The following is a 19,804-nucleotide window of genomic DNA, read 5'->3' as shown; positions in this document are numbered from 1 at the left end:
TTCGCCTATTTTGGCGGTTACCTTCCCAAGTAGAGTGATTATATGGACTAGAGCGTCCAGAAGTATCTCTAAGATTAGAGTTTCACTCTTGGAGCCCTCTCTTAGTGGTGCGACTATAATTAGATTCCGGAATATGCTATGTTTCCATGGATCTCAAATTATAGTTATTCACAAGGATATTGTCATGCTTTTCAGTGACATTCATAGCTCCAATAAGCTCATGAAACCTTGTGATCAATCATGCAGTAACATCGATTCGATAGTTCTTAGCAACCATCAATGCAGAGGCAGGGAAGGTAGAGAGAGTCTTCTCAATCAACATCGCATTTGTGATATCTTTACCACAAAATTCTATTAAGGATTTAATGCGAAGTGCTTCCGAGTTGTAGTCAAGAATTGACTTTAAATCACAGAAGCGAAGGCTATGTCATCTCACTTCTAGGTCAGGAAGCAGGGAGTCATGGACGTTGCCAAATCTTTATTTGAGTGAAACCACAGCCTTCTGGGGTCTTCTTCATTCATACACTCGTACTGGAGCGAATCATCCATATGACGAGTCATTAGGATGTTGGCTTTTGCCTTATTTGCCTCTAAGGCTGCTCTATTTGCTTCCAAAGCATGAGCTTGCTCAACAGTTAGTACGTCCTGGTTAGGCTCAAGAATCGTATTCAGGATTCCATCGGCCTTGAGATGCTGGTGGATATCACGAACCCACCTGTGATATCCAGAGCCAGTTGTTCCCAATGGAGCAATGTCCAATCTGTTCAGGTTACTGATCCTGAAAGGGAATAAGAAATTAGGGTTAGTTTCGAAGCGAAAAAAGCTACCACGAAAACAATAAAAATTTCTTAGCATAGTCGCTTCCAAGAAATTAGGAATTTTCGAGCGTAGTCGCTTCCAAGAAATTCTATTCCAAGAGGAATTGGATTAGATCGAAACAATGTCGTAAGTGGTCGATCATAAATTCTCTACAAACTCTAAGTTTGGAGACCTCAACAAGCTCCAATCTTGGAGTGAGCACAAACCCCTACAATTCGGCTTTTGGTCTCCCCTATGAAGAAGAAAAGGGGGTAGAAGAAGGGAGGTTGCAAGTCCCCGAGAAAAGAAGAAAAAGAATAAAAAAACTTCAAAAATGGGAACTTTTAGTAAAACATACATCTTAGGATTGCAGAACGTATTTGGTCCTTGTCGTAGGATTTGGAGACGAGCTTCAGTCCTAGTGCAAGCAAGCAGACTTCTAGGATTGCAGCTTGGTCGCAGAGTTGAGGGGGTTGTGGAATTGCAGAGTCATGAGGGCTCAGCAGATCTTGACAGGGGCTTGTGCGGGGCTGCTGCAGGTGCTGCAGAGCTACGGGTGGCACCGATATCACGGGCGTGAGCTAGGCTGGTTGGCGCAGAGGAGCACTAGCAGGCTGGCTGTCACAGGGTCGCCCAGGTATGCGCGGGGGCAGGCTGTTGGGCTGAGGATTGTGGGGGGCAGATGCTAGCGTGGGCTAGCTGTGTGCAGTGGTTGCGGAGGCAGTGGGCGAGCGTAGGGCTGCGGGGCAGCAAGCACGGGGCTGTGGGGCTAGGCTTGCGGCAGATTAAGTGAGAAGAGTTTTAGGGTTAGAGTTAGGGCTCGTGCTAATAACATGTTTACGGAAAATTGAAATTGGGAGAGAATTGAGTCGTACTTTTATTGATAATAGGGGCCTCTTTATAGAGAGTATTACATGGCATAGAATCAGAGTTATACAAGGAAACGTAATATTACAATTGATTGGATATCTCCAAGATTCTCTGATATTATCTCTAATTGTAACTCTATTACCACTAGATCAAGTAACCTAGAGTTTGGGCCAGACACATATTCTAGATTTACTTGAACAGTTTTTTAATTTTATAGTTGTAAATTTTGTATTCATCTACTTATTATAGCTTTTTTGTACACATGACATCAAGCTTTAGCCATTTTTAATAAAACTAGGTTATTTAACCATCTTTAACAAGGTTACTTAAGATACATGTACTATTAATGTAGTATATGTAGTAATGTTCATACTATTATGAAACTTTTATGTTTATTTCTTAGGGGCCGTGACTACTTACCCAATTTCAGCTTAAGAATTGACCACTTACTCCACTAAGAGTTTTTTAACCCCATTTACCCAATCTAACATCTGTTAACAGTATTGCCCTCATTTTAATTAATGAATTACACTTATCTATCTCTCTCTCTCTCTCCCCAACGATTTCTCTCTTCTTGTCGACTCTCTCTCCCCCCCCCCCACCCCACCGATTTCTCTCTCCTTGTCGACTCTCCTCCATCCCCCGAATCCGGCAACGCCGTCATTCCACCATCCCTGTCTCGCCAAATAAAAGTGCCGCCTCCTCCAAGCAAATCGATCCCCAGCTTGGATCTGTGAACCCAGTCCAGATCGGATCAGTCCGATCAGATGCGATGCAGGCCGCCACAGATTCGACGTCGCCAGGAAAACCTAGAACCTGCACCTCCAAGCCATTCCGCCAATGAGTACTGCGAGGCATCTGTGAAACCCAGTCCAAATCGGATTAGTCCGATCCGATGCGATCCAGGCCGCCTCGTTCCAATCGAACGAGGTGAGCGGCAGTTCTTGTTGCGTTCAGGACCGACTTGAGCTCCATGGAGGAGGAGTTTTCAGTGACCCAATTGAGAAAAACGTTGTTTGGTAAATAACCAAATAGGGGTCTGATTGTTTTCAACGAATTCAAGGGTTTTGAGGCTAATTGGGTTCTGGGTAGAAGATGATGTGGATGGAATTGAACTGAAGTTGACCAAAGTAGAAGATGATGATGAATGATGGAGATGGTAGAAGCTCCACGCGCAGGATATTCACTCTCCCGCATCATCCCCATTCCCCACCCCCCACGCATGAACCTCCACCCCCAACCCCACTCTCAAATCCCAATAAACCCAACAGAAAACCAAACCCACCTGTCTCTCTCTCTCTCTCTCTCTCTAGGTTGTCGTCCCACACGTCCTACACCCACCAATAATAAGATTATTGGGCGGCAGTAAAAAGATTATTGGAGGGCAATAACATATTTATTGGGGCAGTAATCAGATTATTACGAGGCAATAATAAGATTATTTATTTGGATAAACCTATAAAAACTTTTAAAATTACAAACATCTTCATTTTTAATTAATATTGATCCCTAATAAACTTGCTACTAGGGGGCAATAATAATATGATTATTGGGGGGTAATAAAATCAGACGCAGGAATCCGGTCACCAGTCCGGCAGTCAGATTAGGGATTCCGGTGATTGGTCGCCGGAGACCGCAGCAAGCCACTGGTCACCGGAGCACAGCAAGGTGGAGGATGACTTCTCTCTCTAAGTGAGAAAGAAGGAGAGGGCAAAAAAGTTCCAAAATAAAAAAAGAATTAATTAGATATTAGGGAAATAATCCCTTAAAGTGTTTTGTGTAAATGGGGTTAAAAAAATGTTAGCGGAGCAAGTGGGCAATTTGGTGCCTAAAATTGGGTAAATGATCATTTCCCCTATTTCTTAACATACATGTATGTATATTGAAAAAACTATAGTATATAAAGCAAATATTTAGATAATAGTAGATTCGATATTTACTTTTTTCGGTAATTTTCACTTTCAGTTTTATCAGCCTTGTTATCAAAAATTCGGTTTACCAAACCTAATACATCGGTTGGTATTTAGTCGGTTTGGTAATTATCAAACTAAGTGGCAGCCCTAATTACAACATTCTTCTTTCTTTTTCTTTTACTCACGAAATTAGGTGTCATTGTCAATTTATACAATATGATCAAAAAACATTTCTTTAAAATGATGAGTTGAATTTATGCATACTCATGGACTTCATATAGATCAACATAATGCAATTGCTAACATTTTCTGAGTGAAGGTGAAAAGACATGTAGCAACTAAACAACATTACAACCAATGAACTTGTACTTAATTCTCTAAATCGTGTCCTAGTCGGAAAAAAAAAATACTCATCTGTACTCATTGTATATGAATCTCTCTAAAAGGATTATAACATTCTACTTTCTTTTTCTTTTACTCATGAAAGTGCATGTCATCGTCAATCTATACCGTTTTTTATCATATATGTTCACTAAAAATGATGACGTAAGTTGAATTTATGCATACTCATGGAGTCATTGGTTCATATAGATCAAGAGAATACAATTGTTAACATTTTCGAGTGAGGGCGAAAATAGAAATGTAGCAACTAAACAACATTACAACCAATGAACTCGTACTTAATTCTCTAAATCACGTCTCAGTCGAATAAGAAATACTCACATGTACCAAGTATACGAATCTCTGGAATATTTTGATCATATGCTAGTCACATGGTGCACTAAATGTGAGAGATCAGTTGCAATCCAACGAACGCATGTAAGAAATTACTGGTACTTAGAAGTCCTACCATTTAGGCAAATCAGAAATATCTGAGGAGTTCAAATCCGGATGCACAAAACCAAAGTTCCTTAACACTTGATTATCCGCAAAATTCAAAGCCCTCTTCAAGTCTTCATCTCATTATTCCAACAAGCATCTCCTTTATATTTTGGATTATGCTCTCCATTACATGGTTGACACCCAGTAAAATGAGTCACAAGGTTGTGGTTCTTGTGCCGGTCCAACGGAATCTCAAACTCCAAATCCGTAAACACCGCATCCGAGTCCATCCACCAGATCCATTAAGCTTCCGGGTGGGCCACCATCGCGGACCGGATCACGGGAAGCTTGGCCCACAAGGAGTCCATTTTGGGATGCAAGAAGGCGTTGTTGTAGAAAATGTCGTGGCCGTGGGTTCGGCAGTAGTCGACCTTGTTCTTGAAGAGCCTCAGAAGGAGGTGATCCCCTCCCCTACCGGGTTTTTACAAACGGACGGCTGTGATCCGGTGAAGAGGAGGACCTGCTCTTTTGTATAAGTATTTTCGGGTTTTCAATCCACTCTCGTCGTTTATCATCCCAGTTTTGTATGGGGTCTCCGATTGAATAGCTGAGTTTCGGCCTATCGTAGAAGGTAGGACGGGTGGGTTTGTATATGTTGCCTATTGTGCCAGCGATCATGATAAAAGCGAAGAATAGTAGGGCACAAAGTTCTTCAAGCCCATCAACAATGCCTTGGCAGGCTTTGCTTCGACGATGGGTGGGTTTGGCTTCGCCATTGGAGGAGTAGTGGTTTTGGTTTGGGATATGCGATAAGATTAGCTGTGTTTTAAGGCTGTGAAAGTCGTCTGAAATTGGTATTGAAAGCAGATATTAAGGAAGAACATTTAAGGAAAAACTGTGATTTGTTTCCAAAAGCAGGGAAGATAAATATGGTGGTGTAATTATTGTAGTGATTTTGATGATCTGAGGGTGTTTATTACTCTTTAGAAACGGTAGAAGTGGACACAGTGAATTGGGTTTTCAATCTGGATTTTGGATTTTGTTGAAGATTGTTTTGCGAATTTGACAAACCCGGTCCGGTCAATAAAGTAGAATTATATAATAATTATTAAATTAAATGAAATGGAGTCGGGTCAATAAAGTAGAATTATATACTAATTATTAAATTAAATGGAAATCTCGAAGTTTCTGTCATTAATATATTACTAAATGGGGCATAATTGAACAGCAAGCTTTCATAGCTCAGTTGGTTAGAGCACCCGTTTAGTAAGCGGGAGGTCCTGAGTTCAACTCTCAGTGAAAGCATTTTCTTTTTCCCCCTGTTTTTGGTCCTAAACCTAATCAGATACATTTTTCTTACATTCTTCTAAGCTTAATCAGATACATTCCTCCTGTTTTTTTTTTTCTGAGCCTAATCGGATACATTTCCTCCATTCCTCCTTTTAAATAGCCTAATTGATATATTTCCTTCCATTACCCTATTCACTTGGACAGGAGTGATGTCACTGATGTGAGCCTAATCAAATACATTTCCTTCCATTCCTCTTGTTTTTTTTTTTTTTTTTCCGAGTCTAATTAGATATATTTCCTTCCATTCCTCTATTCACTGGGCCAGAAGTAATGTAAAAGTGAAAAACTGCATTTTGTTGGAAAGAATTGAAACACTGGATTTTGAAACCAACACAAAATCCTTATTTACACAAACAGCACGAGCTTCTCTACGATGTCCAGAAACTCCAGCAAAATATTGCAAGACAATTTTTCACACTTGAGTCTCTGACTAACCTTTTTACTTTTCTTTTTTGTTCTTTTTACCCCCCGAACCAAGCACGGTAGTGCCGGGCTTGATTTTACAGTCACAATGGCAAAAAGGAAAAACATATCTACACCACCACCTATCCATGAAATGACAACAAAGACCACAAACACTAGATTGCTATCTTCCTAGTTCACTAGTTCAGCAACCTTCTAAATCGCGCCACTTCAAGTAAACAAGCCCTGCACGGTAATGAGTGTATGCGCCTGCGACTACCAGTACGTGAAACAGTTGGTGGCTGTGCCCTGCAATGTCGAATTTCCCAGGCATCCATCGTTCTGGAATCCTTGTTGCATAAACCAGTGCCCCAACCCCGTAGAAAAGCCCCATGAGAATCTCATACCCAGTTGTGTGGAGTGCCTCGGGTTGGTCCGAAAACAAGATAACCTTGTGGAGGATAGGTAGAATGCCCGACAAGCCCATGCCGAAGAAAAGAGATGCACGGACACTACGGTACTGAGGAGTTTGAAAGACAGGCAAGAGGGAAACCAAGACTGTGGCAATTCCCAAGATGGTTATGAACCCCATGTAAAGGGTGCAGAAGAAAGGGTTGCACATGAAGGAGTAGTAGACAAGAGGGTAAAATGAGGTGGATATGAGGGCTGCAATTCCAGCATAGTCCAGCCTGAGCATGATATATGACATTCGCTCAGAGTGACAAGAGAGAAGATGGCAAGCGCTACTGGCCAGCAAGCAAAACATTGCTCCTCCCAAGAAAGCAAAAAATGGCCACCGTGTGATAGGTCTCAACACCAATGGTGCTATCATGTTTGCTAAGTCTTCCTTCATGCTATGCTGCATTAAGCACAAAACAATAAAAACCAAGGGCTATTAATTCATTGCATTAAGTACCTTAGTCAAATAGAAAATAACAGACAATGATTCAACATTAGGAACACTTCCTGAACAAGATATAACTGACATTTGTCTCAACTACAAAGTGATATATATGCTGTAAGTTCTAGCACACCCTCTTAAAGGGAAAACTAAAATATAAACTAAAGTAGCCAAACTGTTAAGAAAAATCATTTTTTGCTACCCTTATTCAAAACCACTGGAGAGATAAAAATAACAACTCTAAGCATATTGTGGCTTTTCAAGCACATATGAGCCTTCATGAAGAGCACACCAGGATATGTGTATATATGGACATTGGGGGGTAAATATATAAACATCATAAGAGTACAAAATAAGATTTGAAATACTCATATTGACTTGCAGAAGAAAATGTAATAGTAAAATGTTTGTGAAGGATGGAAGACACTATTTTATGGTAAGCTACTCAAAACAAAATCATCTCATTCAAAGGATATTGAATGACAATAAATGGTCCTACTCTTGTCTTCATATAATTCAATTTTCTCCCCTAACCAAGTATTTCAACTTCAAGTGATTCCATTACTTCGACTTTAGAGTAATTCCAATGACACTACCAAGCCACACTGGTAATACGAATATAATATAAAATTTTCATTTTCTCAACGGCTTTAGAGACAGAGCATTTACCAGAACACAAACATCAGTGTGGTTGCCATGGGAGAACCTCTGAGGCAAACAATTATTCAGAAGTTCCATAACATGCCAACCAGAGAGTGAGGGAAGCAGATCCATTGAAGGCAATGAAGTCTTTAACTCCTCCCTGAGTTTGTTCAGACCAGGCATGTTGGGTAATGATGGGAGGCATGTCATGAGTTCTTCATGCAACTTGTGAAGATCAGCATTTTTCAGCACATCTGGTAGGACATGAAGATCAACGACCTCTGGAACCTTCATTGCAGTGTATATGGTCAGGGCAAGAAAAAGGAAGAACCCGATCAAATGCCTGGAGATATAATAGTCTGTTATAAAGAAAAGATTTTCCAAAAATTGAAGTTCATGTCCTTTGAGTCCTGAATTTCATACAGCAGTGAAACACATACAAAAATAAAGATGAACTGAACCTAACTTCAGATAAGAGACAAGCTTCCGCATCACATAGCTACAGCTAAACTCTATTAACCCAAAATAATATACTTCTTAGTTCAAGGTTCTTGAAGAAAATTCAGAAGTGATGAAAATACTGTAAACACTAAACAGTGTCCATTTCTGATTTGCAGAAATTATTTCTCTTTCAAAACAGTCACAAAACTTTCTTTACCAGAATTGGAAAAAGTTTAGAAACAGTTTCAAATAAGCACCAAAGCTATAACTTCATCTGATATCAACAGATTAACCAGTTTAAAAAATCACGTAAACTCATGTATGCCAAACATTTCCTACTACTATATATTGAAATTAATAACCATACACATGATTGAGCCTTACGTCCAAACGTTCAGCGTCTCATTGTGGATGGTGAACATACTGAGTAAGACCTGCTTCAATGGCCACTCAGAGCGGTAATGACCCACGATATACTCGTTGTCCCTTAAATAGTGGGGCAAACAGTGGTACTCAACCAGCTGATACTTCACCTTCTTCCACAGACGCTTTCCTTTACCTTCCTTTGATGCACATGCGTGAGTATTATCCATTGCATCAGCAACCAGTTTCGCATCCACAAAGCTTTGTTCTTCACTGCCCATTCTCTGTTCAACCCAAATCACACAATGTTCAGCTCAAATCAAACAAATGAAACTCAACTAATTAATAGACCAAGAATCGAATCCATCTTTAAAATCACTGATCTTTGGTTTTCATTGCAAGCAACTTAAGAAAATCTTAAATTGCCCCATTTTCTGTTCAAACCAAATCTCACACCATACGATACTTTACAAATCAAAATGCAATTTTCAGTTGCCATATTGAACTAAGAAACCAAGGAAAGCAAACCAGATCTTAAAGCATTGATCTTTTAATGTATGCAACTTAAAAAATCCAAAATCCAACCAAATTAGCCTCAGAATATGATTTCCATAGTCAAGATTCGATCTTTCAAGTATTGCGGAGAACCCAACAACAAAAAGAACATATTCTCTGTCCTTATTCTCTGCTACATTTTCATGTAAACTATAACAGAAACTAATAACAATAATGACGGGAAATTTAAGCTTAACAAGTAGAACCCAGATGAGAAAACCAACCTCAATTCTGAAGAATCAACAGCTGAGAACAAAGCCGAGCCCCCAGAAGGAGAATCTTCTTCTCCCCCAGATCGCTTTTAGCTCGTTTTATACCAATAATGGGGCGGTGAGTTCAGAAATGAGAGAATTGTCCCTAGGAGTAAATCTGAAACCAAATGTTGGATTATAAGAACACAAAAAGAAGCCAAATGGGAAAAATTTAACGGACAAGACGACGACAAAGTCAGGGGTATAGTTGGCGACTCGGAGAAAGAATGAAAGAAAGATTGGGAGCTTTGACGTGGTGAGATTATTCGTAGGGGAGATGCGGAGATGCCAATGGACGTTGATGGGGTCAGTCAAAGAGTTTGCAAGTTTGGCACGTTTTGTGGCCTAGAAGATTTGGGGAGATATTTTTCAAGCGGTGGCGGTCTGTGAAATCAATGTGACATTGTCATGTCGACATTGTCCAAAGGAAAAGAGCACGCCAAATGAGTTTTACATAAAGGATATGTGTAGGTACGCTTGTTTCTTGTATCGTTTGAAGTGTTTTTTCTTTTGCCTAATGTAATTTTGAAGGCTCCAATGGAACGTATTGGACACTAAATTATTGAAAACTTCATCATCATTTTTATTAACATGATCTCTTGATCTATTATAGATACTGGTTGTATTGTTATTCTATAATTCATTTTGATTTGATAAAATCATGTAAAAATCGTGGATTGGACATAGTGAAACTCCTTTCAGGGTAAACAGAATAATAAGATGTCTTATTGATAACAGGTTGCTCAACCAAAGGATGTTTCATATGCTGCTCTCCACTAGCAGCAAGAAAGATTTGAGCATGGAGTTAAAATTCAAACATCTTAGCCTCATACAATGACAAATCAACTTTCAACTTCCTAAGAATAAATTAGCTCAATCCAATGACTACCCAACTTTACATACATAGAGTTGAACTACAACTATAGTCGATGCATTACTACTATGTGGAGTTATGAGTTGATAATGTTTGTGTGTGTGTTAAAATAAAACATTCTTCGCTACTTACTTTACTTTGTTATAACGATAAATTCATTTGTCACTGCATAAAGTTAGTTAATCTAGTGTATCGATGCAATTAAAGTATTGCTAATTTCTCCTCATCTAAAAATAGTCAATACTTATCCACATCATTTTAGTTCTATAAAGTTTAGGGATAAATATTTCATCATTCAATTCATAATTATATATATACACACATGCACGCACACATAATATGATTTCAATAAATTTTGAGCAAAGCCTAGTATCCTATACAAAGGTTGATCTAAGTTCAAAGTTTGACCCGTGAACCTCATTTAAAAAACTCAAATTTTCTTCACTAAGTATTTATGACGTTTAGAGGCGGCGCGCCTGAAAATCTAGATTGCATTTGGGCTCAAGTTTAAGGTTGGGTCATTTTGGGATTAACATGGCCTCTTGGTTGTTTGGTTCTTCAGTGTTTTGGTGGAAGACTGTCTCTTTTTAAAAGTATGTTTTTGTGTTCAATATGTATGATTAGTGGTATTAATGGTTATATTGATGGAAGATTACATTATGCTCAACACACTATTTTGCGCGGAATATCCATAATTTATCCATACTGTCGATTTTTTTTTTTTTTTTCATATTCAGCTTACTTCTAGTGTTTTTCTTGAGGCACTCTTACATCTGGTTAAGTTCTTAATTACTAAATTTATTTTTCGATGTCTTGTTATTCCTAATATTGTTCTCATTAATTTTGATTTTGAATTAGTTTTTACAAGAACCAATACTGTCATGAGTGTCGTTCTTTTCTCAGAAAAACAAAAGTAATTATGACATCAAAAATACGAAAGAAAACAAATCTGAAGTGGCCCTAAAACCTAGGCCCAAATTCTAAACAACGACTGCCCAAGAAGAATCGGCTCTCGCGGCTTTGGGCAGCTAGACTTGGAAGTGAGAATTTCATTTTTCTTTTTCTTTTGAATTTGGGCCAGTCTAACATGCTCACTCTGCAGCAGCTGCAGCTTACACTCCCCAAAATGCGGTGGGCTGAATCAATTATGGTATACAAGTTGTATAGAACACTACCAAACTTTGTGGAATTGGTATCACGCCCTTTTGGGATTTATATATGAACGGACCCTATTTAATTACCGCATGCACTCTTTTTTCTGGATAAGAAAAATTTAGGTAAGAGGGAGGCTTCTCTACACTACTAGGGCCAGGGCAAACCTACGACCTCAATTCAACAAGACTTACGAAACTGATCAGTGTCCCAGCCAATCCCATTGATATGGAATTATGCAGGACATTTTCTAGATTGCTTACCAAATGAGAGATTGTTAGTAGCGAGGATCGAATTTGTGTGAGTTTACACTTTAAGTCCGCCTTTGCCAACTGAACCAACTCTCATTGGCAGCATGTACTCTGTATCTTGAACTCTTTATCTATTTATATTCCCACGTTTTGATAGAATCTGGTCATTCAATTGTTGAACCTGAGTAGGTTGGATCCCCCTATGAGACCCATTTTGGACCAAATATTATATTTCATGTCTTTAATCTTTATCTGGTCATTGGTCTACCTTTGTTAATAATGCTAGTGTTATAACAAACTTACAAAAGTTGGTGGAACCTCAATAGGGAAGTGTTATTTCACCATCCAAAACACGTTTGACAACACGCACGAGCCTTTATTATGAGTCAGCCTAACTCCTCAAATTGTTTGGTAAGCGCTTTGACATGTTTGGGAAGAAAAAGTGAAGAGAAATCAGTTACAATATCACTAACCAACCCTGGTATGGTATAAGTTGAATTCAATGGAAAACATAATAAGCATAACCATGTTGGTATGCTTCTATGGGAAATGGATATCAAAATGAATCTTGAATAATTAATGAGTTGGGAATCCGTCTACATTTACGACCAAAAAGAGGAAAACGTTCATTTGGGTGAAGATGAAATTGCTTGGATTAAAATGAAAATTTGACGTTTTTGTTTGATGCATATAAACTATAAAGGTAACAAAGCAAAATTCAAATCGTTGGCTGGACCTGAGTCACCAAACTTGATGCTCATTAATGATTGAAATCTCTCAATCACTAATAACTATAACCTTATAATACCAGATTAGAGGATAAGGATAAAATTAAATTTTCTTCATAAATGGTAATGTAATTACATTTCGCTAGACTAAAACATTAAATCTTTGGTCTAGCATAATTCTAACATAATTCTTCACATTTCCTCATCATCACTTGGACAAACTCCGAAGACTTTTGTAACCTAATAATCTGATTTTTTTAGAATGAACCTAATAATCTGTTTGTTAAAGTTTGGTCGTATAATTTGTCACTTTTTTTTTTTCCATAATATCACACGATGTAGAATTGTAGATATGAACTTTGATTCCCGTTGGGTCCCCCTCCCCGCATCTTCTCTCCTCTATAGACGCAATCATCCTGCTTTTGCAGATCTCACACGTCTGCAAAAATAGACATACTCCACAATAATTCATTCGCTTTCTCAGTTCAGTTCGTACACCACCACCTTATACGCAATCCCTCTTCCAACACTATATATAACCCCCCAAACCTTCCCCATCTCGCTCTTCAGTTTTTTTCCTCTATAGTTCTCACACCTTTGTATTATTCACTTTGGTTTCTGGGTCGGTCGCCACTGGGCGAGGTCTGGTTCAGTTTGTCACATCCCACTGCTCTCTTCCGATTCTTGACGTGCGTCGGTCGGTGAACGTGAAAACCCTCAGAGCTCCTTATTTATTGAGAGCCAAGTAAAGGACCTTCCCTAAAACTAGGGACCGCTCTCCCACCCAAAAACCCTATTCACCACGTCACCTCTGAGATCAACCCAAACCCCATCTCTCATTAATAAAGCCATAAACCCCCAGCGAAAAACGGTTCCAAATCCGTTTGGCTAGCTAGCTTGGGATCTCGGACGGGTCGTGTTTGTGGCGAAATGGGCAACTGTCAGGCGGCGGAGGCGGCGACGGTGATTATTCACCACCCGGCCAACAACAAGGTCGAGAGGATTTACTGGTCGGTGAGCGCTCACGAGATCATGACGTCGAATCCGGGGAACTACGTGGCGCTTGTGGTGACGTCGCCGACGTTGAAGGCCGAGAATGGCGCGCCGGTTAAGCAGCTCAAGCTTCTCAGGCCGGACGACACTTTGCTTATCGGACAGGTTTACCGGCTCATCAGTTTCGAAGGTAAATTAATTGGATCGTCAGGTTTCTCATTTTACGTTGGAGTTTTGGTTTTTAACGACGGGATTTGTGGGTTATGCAGATGTGTTGAAGGAGTTTGCTGCTAAAAAGTCTGTGAAGCTGGGGCGGTTGCTGAGGGATAGCGGTGGTCTTGGCCTGGAACTGAAGAAAAAGACTTGGATGGTCCGAATCAGAATTCGAAGTCCGACGACCGCCATTCTACCAAGGTAATATGATGATCACAACCCTATCCCAATCATGATACTACTTTTACAAATTTATACTGAGAGTCACAAAAATATGTTTAATAATTTGGTCACCTAGGTGAATAAAATAAAACATTATATTCCTCGAAGCTTTTTGTAGATCAGAGGATTCTAGTAGCTTTAGATGAAAATTTTCATATCATTCGACCCACATAATGTGTAGCACTATTCTTGTATAATCATTATCATCACTTAAACCATATCTCTCCATTAATCATGGTAAATTTGATGGTCATCTTTCCATTAATCATTGTATAAGTTGTGGGGTAGTTTTGTCCTTCAAAAGGATGTGATTGCTTGAATATGGAGCTCGGATACCAAGCACTTTGTAAGACTTTGGTTTTGTTCTTTGGTAGTGATACGCATGCATTAATCTATATTGGTGTCATTTCATTTCCTAAGGGCATAGGAGCCTATAGACCATAGAGATAATGGACAGGGTATCTTATTTTGATTTGTCCCTTCAACTGATTGAAGCCTCTTGCAGACAAATATATTCCATAATCATAAAGTTCATTTGGATTATTCAGAATTTAAGACAAATGTAAATGAAATGTTTCATAAAGTAAAAGGGGGAAGATATGTATGCGCAGAGGTCAGAGATGGATGATTTTTCCCCCGAGTGATGGTGAATTGAATAACTTATCTGCCTGTGATTCCGAAGAATCAGAACTTTACTTTAACCCACAGATCTCGAGGCATCTGGGTTTTTTAAAGTTTACACGTTTAGTTTTGTCAGCAACTTTCTTAGGTTAAAATACTGTAGGGCTTTGGGCATTTGGCTTTCTTATGTAAGAATCTTCACCCTAGTCAGAAGTTTCCAGTATGAAAAACTGTCGGCCTTTCAGCATTTGGCTTGTAGCTTCACAGCATTGGCTTGTAGGCCTTTTAAATTTACAAGCTTAAGTGAGTTTCTGCAACCAAAATTAATTAAGAAAAATATGAGGCACTATTATATATGAGCCTTACAAACACATGTTATGATTTATGAAAAGTAAATTTTCTTATGGATGAGAAAAGTTATTCCTTATCCAAATTTGCCATTGTTGATTTGTTGCCATATTTGACCCAAAAAGCAATGGTGGCCACTATGGATGATGACTAATTAACCATGTAGGCAATAAACTGTTGGTAGATTTGTCAATAAGAAGAATCTGATTGCATAGTCTCAGCTTTAGAGATAAATGTTCTTTATTACGCAAGCATTAGAGTTATAAGAATGTCCTCCTTATCGTAAGGGTACATTAGTGAATTGAAGCCTTCCAAGATGTCTACTTATGATATATTACTGGTGGATTAGAGTTCACTATGCTTTTACCAATATTATCTTGAACTCCTAACACTATGATCTGAGTAAGTGAGGATGCTTTTCTTAAAAGACATGTCTTTAGTACTCGCGCTAGACGTGTCTGATAAACAGCTTGGTTGGGTTAGTGCTTCAATTCATTATAGCTTGCTTAAATCCATATACAAATTAATGAGATATAGAAAGATCTCTGTCTTTAACAAAGACAGAGTACTTACCCTATTGATTGCTTTCCATTTTGAATATTAATTCAGCATGCATGAATTGTCATTGTCTCATGGTGAGTGTGTACGTGTAAAGTGTCATATGCATGCATGCTTACCACCATGAATTTCCTTTATCTTAGATTTTGTTATCTTTTCTTGGGTTGCAGATGGAGCATGAGGCTCACCGTGTCGGAAGCAGCAGTAGTGGTGGTTGTGGTGGTGGCAGCAGCAGAGGTATGGCGAGGAATCATGGTGGTGGGGGGCAGTGGAGGCCAGCTTTGCAGAGCATTGCAGAACTTGGGACTTGAACATATGTACATGGTGCACTTCCAGTACTCGGGCACACCAGTCACCATTCCCACCACTCACAACAAAGCTCAGAGTCTCAGAGATCCCTAGCTTTCTGTCACTCTCTCGCGAATAAAAACAAGCAGCTAGCATGCAGCTTCCCCTCCTTTCACTCTTTTCCATACGCGCGTTTCTTATTCGATCTCTTCTTTCCTTCTTTCCTTCTTGGATTGGTGCATGTTATTAGTTAGACCTCCGTAGCTAGGTATGAACGTCGCTGAACTTGGACACGTATGTATACTTCTAACCCTCTTCTTTTAATTGTGATCAGCTGCAACCTAGCTATCTATCTTGCCCAAGTGATGCCTTCTCTGTTACTTAACTAATTAATTTGAACTTCTTTGGCTGTTCTTGTATAAAAAGGTATTTCTTTTTCAAACAAGCATGTAGATTTTTGTTAAACGTATAGTGCTTCATGTAGCTGGATTTGAAATCACTTAATTTCAAGGAAAGCACCCGAATCCGCTATAAAAAACTACAATATTGTTTGTTTTTGCCAAACGCTATAAAAAACAGTTCAAAGTACTTGAACGCTTTTAAGTTTTAACACTTCTAAAGGCCAACTCTTGGGGCTTATAGTAATTTGCATCTTGAATTGACCCCAAGAAGTTCAACAGCTTTGTATTTATGTCTGTTGCTGCGGTGAACCTGTCAATCGACCTCACCGTACAAGTGACCAGTCTGAATTAGGTGGGATGAGATGGCAGTACTTACGATTTGCACTTGGTTTATAAGAAAGGGTGTTTATTAAGCAATTAAGTACTTATGAAGTCTTTGCTTCATGAACTTGCACTGGCATTTACTAGCTATATATTCAAAGTGATCGAGCTATAGCTAGTAGCGTAGGTGAGGGAGACGTCTCCTGTCTGTAACAAATGCGAGAAGCAGCTTTAACTCATATTCATAATGTAAAAGCTGGTTCAATAACTCCGTTTACATGCCTTATGGTAACTACGGTCACTGGGTCCAACAAATCGGATCATGCACTGTTTCACACCTTCACATAATCCTATACCAGCATACTTCCAACTGGTAATAATGAAAAGTATGAACTCATTTGCCTTTTGTGCTAACAGTGCTATATAGAAATTTTTGGGAACGTACTCTTCACGAGTTTACACTGTAGTTGCTGCACGGTGAAAGAGAGAATGGACAAGCAGCCCTACCATACATCAGGCTACCAACCCAAAGCCAAATTGAACTAGAATAAAGAAAGAAAATAACGAAAATTAAGAAGGATGTATTTATCTCAAAAATTAAAAAAAGAAGAAGTTTGGATACAGTTTTTACCATGAAGTGCATGAACCAACTTGAAGTGGACTGGATATAATATGTCAAACGAATATGCTATATATTGAATCCTATCACATTATTTTTTGATGTTGAATATCTTATTTCACATGAAAAATTCGTAAAAGTTGATCAAAATGTATTGCATTATATAAATTGGTTTGAACAGTTTATGTTTTGGATCTTAAAAACAATTAAAATTTCTAAAACGATTAAAAACAAAAAAAAAGGAGAATAACTTATGTAACGTTGTAGTCACAATATTAGTGGATTAAAAGTTTTAAACTATTTACAGTGCACTTTAAAATAGATTAACCGATGGCTATAAGTGCTCAATACACTCACTTACTTTCAAAAGTTAAAATTAGGGTGCATGATATATATATATATATATATATAAGGCCCTTCTAGTGAGTGATCATTTTTTTTGTCTTTTCTACGGATAGGGCATTAGACCAACTTTTCGATTATATTTTAGCATCTCAACCGTTCAATTTTTAAGTCCTAATGTGTAGATCACTTTTGCAAATTTTCGGCCAAATTGATTATCGTTAAGGTATTCAAAATGCCCAATGACATATAAATGGTTTGTTCTGCCATTGGACTGTGGTTTGTTATGTCATTGGGCATTTATATGGATCAATGCAGATCCCAATTGACGCATGGCCTGCACACCAAGTCACCAAAGAACAAAACACAAAAGTCTACAAAATTAAAGAGCTTCAAACCCGAGCTAGCTTCATATTCGTAAGTCATCACATCCATTTGGATGAGGAAGTTATACTAAGAGGATCTTTTCATTGATCAGTTACACTAAGAAGATCTTTTCATGATTTATATTAAGTTCATCTGACTTGCAATGATTAACGGCAAATATATAGTTTCACTTCATAAAGTTTACAAAGTAACAAGAAACTCTCTCAAAAAAACAAAAACAAGAAAGCAACACTGCAGTTGTAACTTTAAAAGAAATGTAAGCGATATTTTACAGCTAAAAACACAATGCAGGCATAACCCAAATTGGTAGTGGATAGCTCATCTCCAGGAGCTTCTCAACACTTTCAGTGTAGATTTCTTCGAAGCATTGATCTTCAACGTTATAAACACCAAAATCGTAGGCTTCGTAATAATAGCCCACGTAATCACGGTCATGATTAAAATATATGCAATTTGATTGAAATCCTAAAAGTTTTGCAGCCAACACACATACTGAAAAGTTGTCACCCACAAATACAGCAAAATCACCCAAGGTATTTTTCTCAGTCCACTCACCTGCTTGATAATTCAATTCAAAAACTCTAAATTTCTTTGTCACACGTTTAACTTCTCCGAACTCTAAATACCTTTGAACCATCCACAATTTATTCCCCTCTCCTTCAAAAATATATCTTTTTATATCATCATCATCATCATCTGGGCGGTTGCCGCGTCCAACCAATTTTATATTTGAGTTGGACCAAGTACTAACATCAAAAAATAAAACTTCACTCCAAGAATTCACAGCATAAAATTTATTTCCCAAGCTAGCAGCTTCTTCAACCATGTGGCAACCTAAACGGGCATTATCAACACTTTCATTCACATAAGTCCATGTTGTATCCTTACCCAATCTAATAAAAGCCAGTGTACATCTTTCTAAATGTATGACCGTAACAATGCAATCGTGTGCATTTAATATTGGGTCAGCTGAAATTGTGGCCTTGCAAACAAAACGCTCACAATCTTTATACCATTTTTTCCAACCTGGAGGAGTTAGTGGGGGAAGCCGAATGAGCGAATTTTCTTTCTTTTCCCTCCCTCTAACTCTAAAGAGTGGATTTACTAAGGTCACTCCAAAAGTTTTGTCCACAGTATTCTTCTCAGTAAATATTAACCATCCTTTCGAAGACCCAATAAGCCGCTTCCTCGGCACATTCACTTGGAAATTAAGAACCTTCTTATTAACGAGATCGTAGAAATTCCAATAGTCTTTTCTGCCTGAATAAAACAACAGCATTGGAGCTGTCATACTAGCATGTTTGGTACTGTTATCCTTTGCTACAGAATACCATGTTTTACAAACCAAGCTGAACCCCAAATAGTCTGATGGTTTTAGTAGTTTGTCTGCAACTGAATCTAAAAGATGCTTAGGCAAATTTTCCCAATCTGAAAGTGACGAAAAAATTTGATTAGAATTAGAGACCGAAGAAGAACATTGATCTTTTTGACAAAATATTTGGTTTTTTTTACAAAATATGAGGTGATGTTAGGGATGCACGACCGCTGGTAATCATTGGCCCACACCTACAAGCTAACCAATGCTCACGAAATTTTTTAAAAAAAGGACTAAAGCAAAACTTTATATTAAAACTAGTTGATTAGATCCTTGGTATCAACCGCAAAAAATTCTGCTAGAGAATGATCAAGAAAAAAAAAGAAAAGATTGTGTGAGAAAACAATACCTCGCTCCTAAAAGCTTGGTGCTATGAACTGCAGTAATAAAAAATTCAAGACTGGAATTAATGTCGAAGTAATAGTAAATAAGCTTTTCATTTTTTTTTTTGCTGATGTGTCAATATCATAGTCCTCGGATATTAAATCAATGGCCTATAATTGAAGTCAAGGATAAACAAGGAAATTTCCTTGCCAAGGAGAGGATCGGCTCCCACTTCCATTTCCATGTCATTATCTTCCTTTTCCCAACTATGATTGAACTAGTCAATCGACGTCAGCTACCTTGAACTTAATGCATGTAGAAGAATTAATTTACAATTTGTTTTCATTTAAATTTTGAATTTACTGATGTAGCTCCGAGGCCAAAACAATAACGGAGGTTTCCTCATTTAGTCTCTAGCTAGCATTATATCTGTCTTTGCACTTCAAACATTTCTAGCTATCTTACGCATGTCACCATTT

General features: G+C 38.4%; 3 protein-coding genes and 1 non-coding gene across 5 annotated transcripts; 2 read left to right on the top strand and 2 right to left on the bottom strand.

Moving 5' to 3' along the window:
* Positions 1 to 5,634: 5,634 nt before the first annotated feature.
* On the top strand, positions 5,635 to 5,708 carry TRNAT-AGU. Its single transcript has one exon. It is a non-coding gene; the product is annotated as a tRNA-Thr (tRNA).
* Positions 5,709 to 6,044: 336 nt separating this feature from the next.
* On the bottom strand, positions 6,045 to 9,681 carry LOC112187618 (heptahelical transmembrane protein 4). 2 transcript variants are annotated; one of them, XM_024326493.2, is made up of 4 exons: positions 9,282 to 9,681; positions 8,524 to 8,786; positions 7,726 to 8,041; positions 6,045 to 7,014 (listed from the first exon to the last, which is right to left on the bottom strand). In XM_024326493.2, the coding sequence occupies exons 2-4, from the start codon at positions 8,781 to 8,783 to the stop codon at positions 6,361 to 6,363; spliced, it is 1,230 nt and encodes a 409-aa protein (XP_024182261.1). In that variant the 5' UTR covers positions 8,784 to 8,786; positions 9,282 to 9,681; the 3' UTR covers positions 6,045 to 6,360. The 2 variants fall into 2 exon arrangements, with proteins under 2 accessions (XP_024182261.1, XP_024182262.1); XM_024326494.2 differs by lacking the exon at positions 9,282 to 9,681 and having other exon boundaries at positions 7,726 to 7,986; positions 8,524 to 8,660.
* A 3,037-nt stretch (positions 9,682 to 12,718) lies between these two features.
* Positions 12,719 to 16,021, top strand: LOC112190811. The gene is made up of 3 exons (XM_024330303.2): positions 12,719 to 13,496; positions 13,576 to 13,720; positions 15,439 to 16,021. Exons 1-3 carry the CDS (start codon positions 13,244 to 13,246, stop codon positions 15,668 to 15,670), a joined length of 630 nt encoding a protein of 209 aa, XP_024186071.1. The 5' UTR covers positions 12,719 to 13,243; the 3' UTR covers positions 15,671 to 16,021.
* Positions 16,022 to 17,900: 1,879 nt separating this feature from the next.
* LOC112183858 (putative F-box protein At5g55150) lies at positions 17,901 to 18,917 on the bottom strand. Its single transcript, XM_024322175.1, has one exon. The coding sequence runs from the start codon at positions 18,915 to 18,917 to the stop codon at positions 17,901 to 17,903; it is 1,017 nt and encodes a 338-aa protein (XP_024177943.1).
* Positions 18,918 to 19,804: the final 887 nt, after the last annotated feature.

This window comes from Rosa chinensis, chromosome 2, assembly GCF_002994745.2.
Source record: "Rosa chinensis cultivar Old Blush chromosome 2, RchiOBHm-V2, whole genome shotgun sequence".
NCBI lineage: Eukaryota > Viridiplantae > Streptophyta > Magnoliopsida > Rosales > Rosaceae > Rosa > Rosa chinensis.
Note: the sequence above shows the minus strand (reverse complement) of the source record. Positions and strands in the feature narration are given on the sequence as shown.

Bases quoted from the DNA above. Each gene is read 5' to 3' on its own strand.
- LOC112187618 (XM_024326493.2), bottom strand. From the start codon at position 8,783: ATGGGCAGTGAAGAACAAAGCTTTGTGGATGCGAAACTGGTTGCTGAT. The intron at 8,042-8,523 runs GTAAGGCTCAAT...TTATATCTCCAG, and splicing joins GAGACGCTGAACGTTTGGAC to GCATTTGATCGGGTTCTTCC. The intron at 7,015-7,725 runs GTAAATGCTCTG...TGCTTAATGCAG, and splicing joins ACACTGATGTTTGTGTTCTG to CATAGCATGAAGGAAGACTT.
- LOC112190811 (XM_024330303.2), top strand. From the start codon at position 13,244: ATGGGCAACTGTCAGGCGGCGGAGGCGGCGACGGTGATTATTCACCAC. The intron at 13,497-13,575 runs GTAAATTAATTG...TGGGTTATGCAG, and splicing joins CCGGCTCATCAGTTTCGAAG to ATGTGTTGAAGGAGTTTGCT. The intron at 13,721-15,438 runs GTAATATGATGA...CTTGGGTTGCAG, and splicing joins ACGACCGCCATTCTACCAAG to ATGGAGCATGAGGCTCACCG.
- LOC112183858 (XM_024322175.1), bottom strand. From the start codon at position 18,917: ATGACAGCTCCAATGCTGTTGTTTTATTCAGGCAGAAAAGACTATTGG.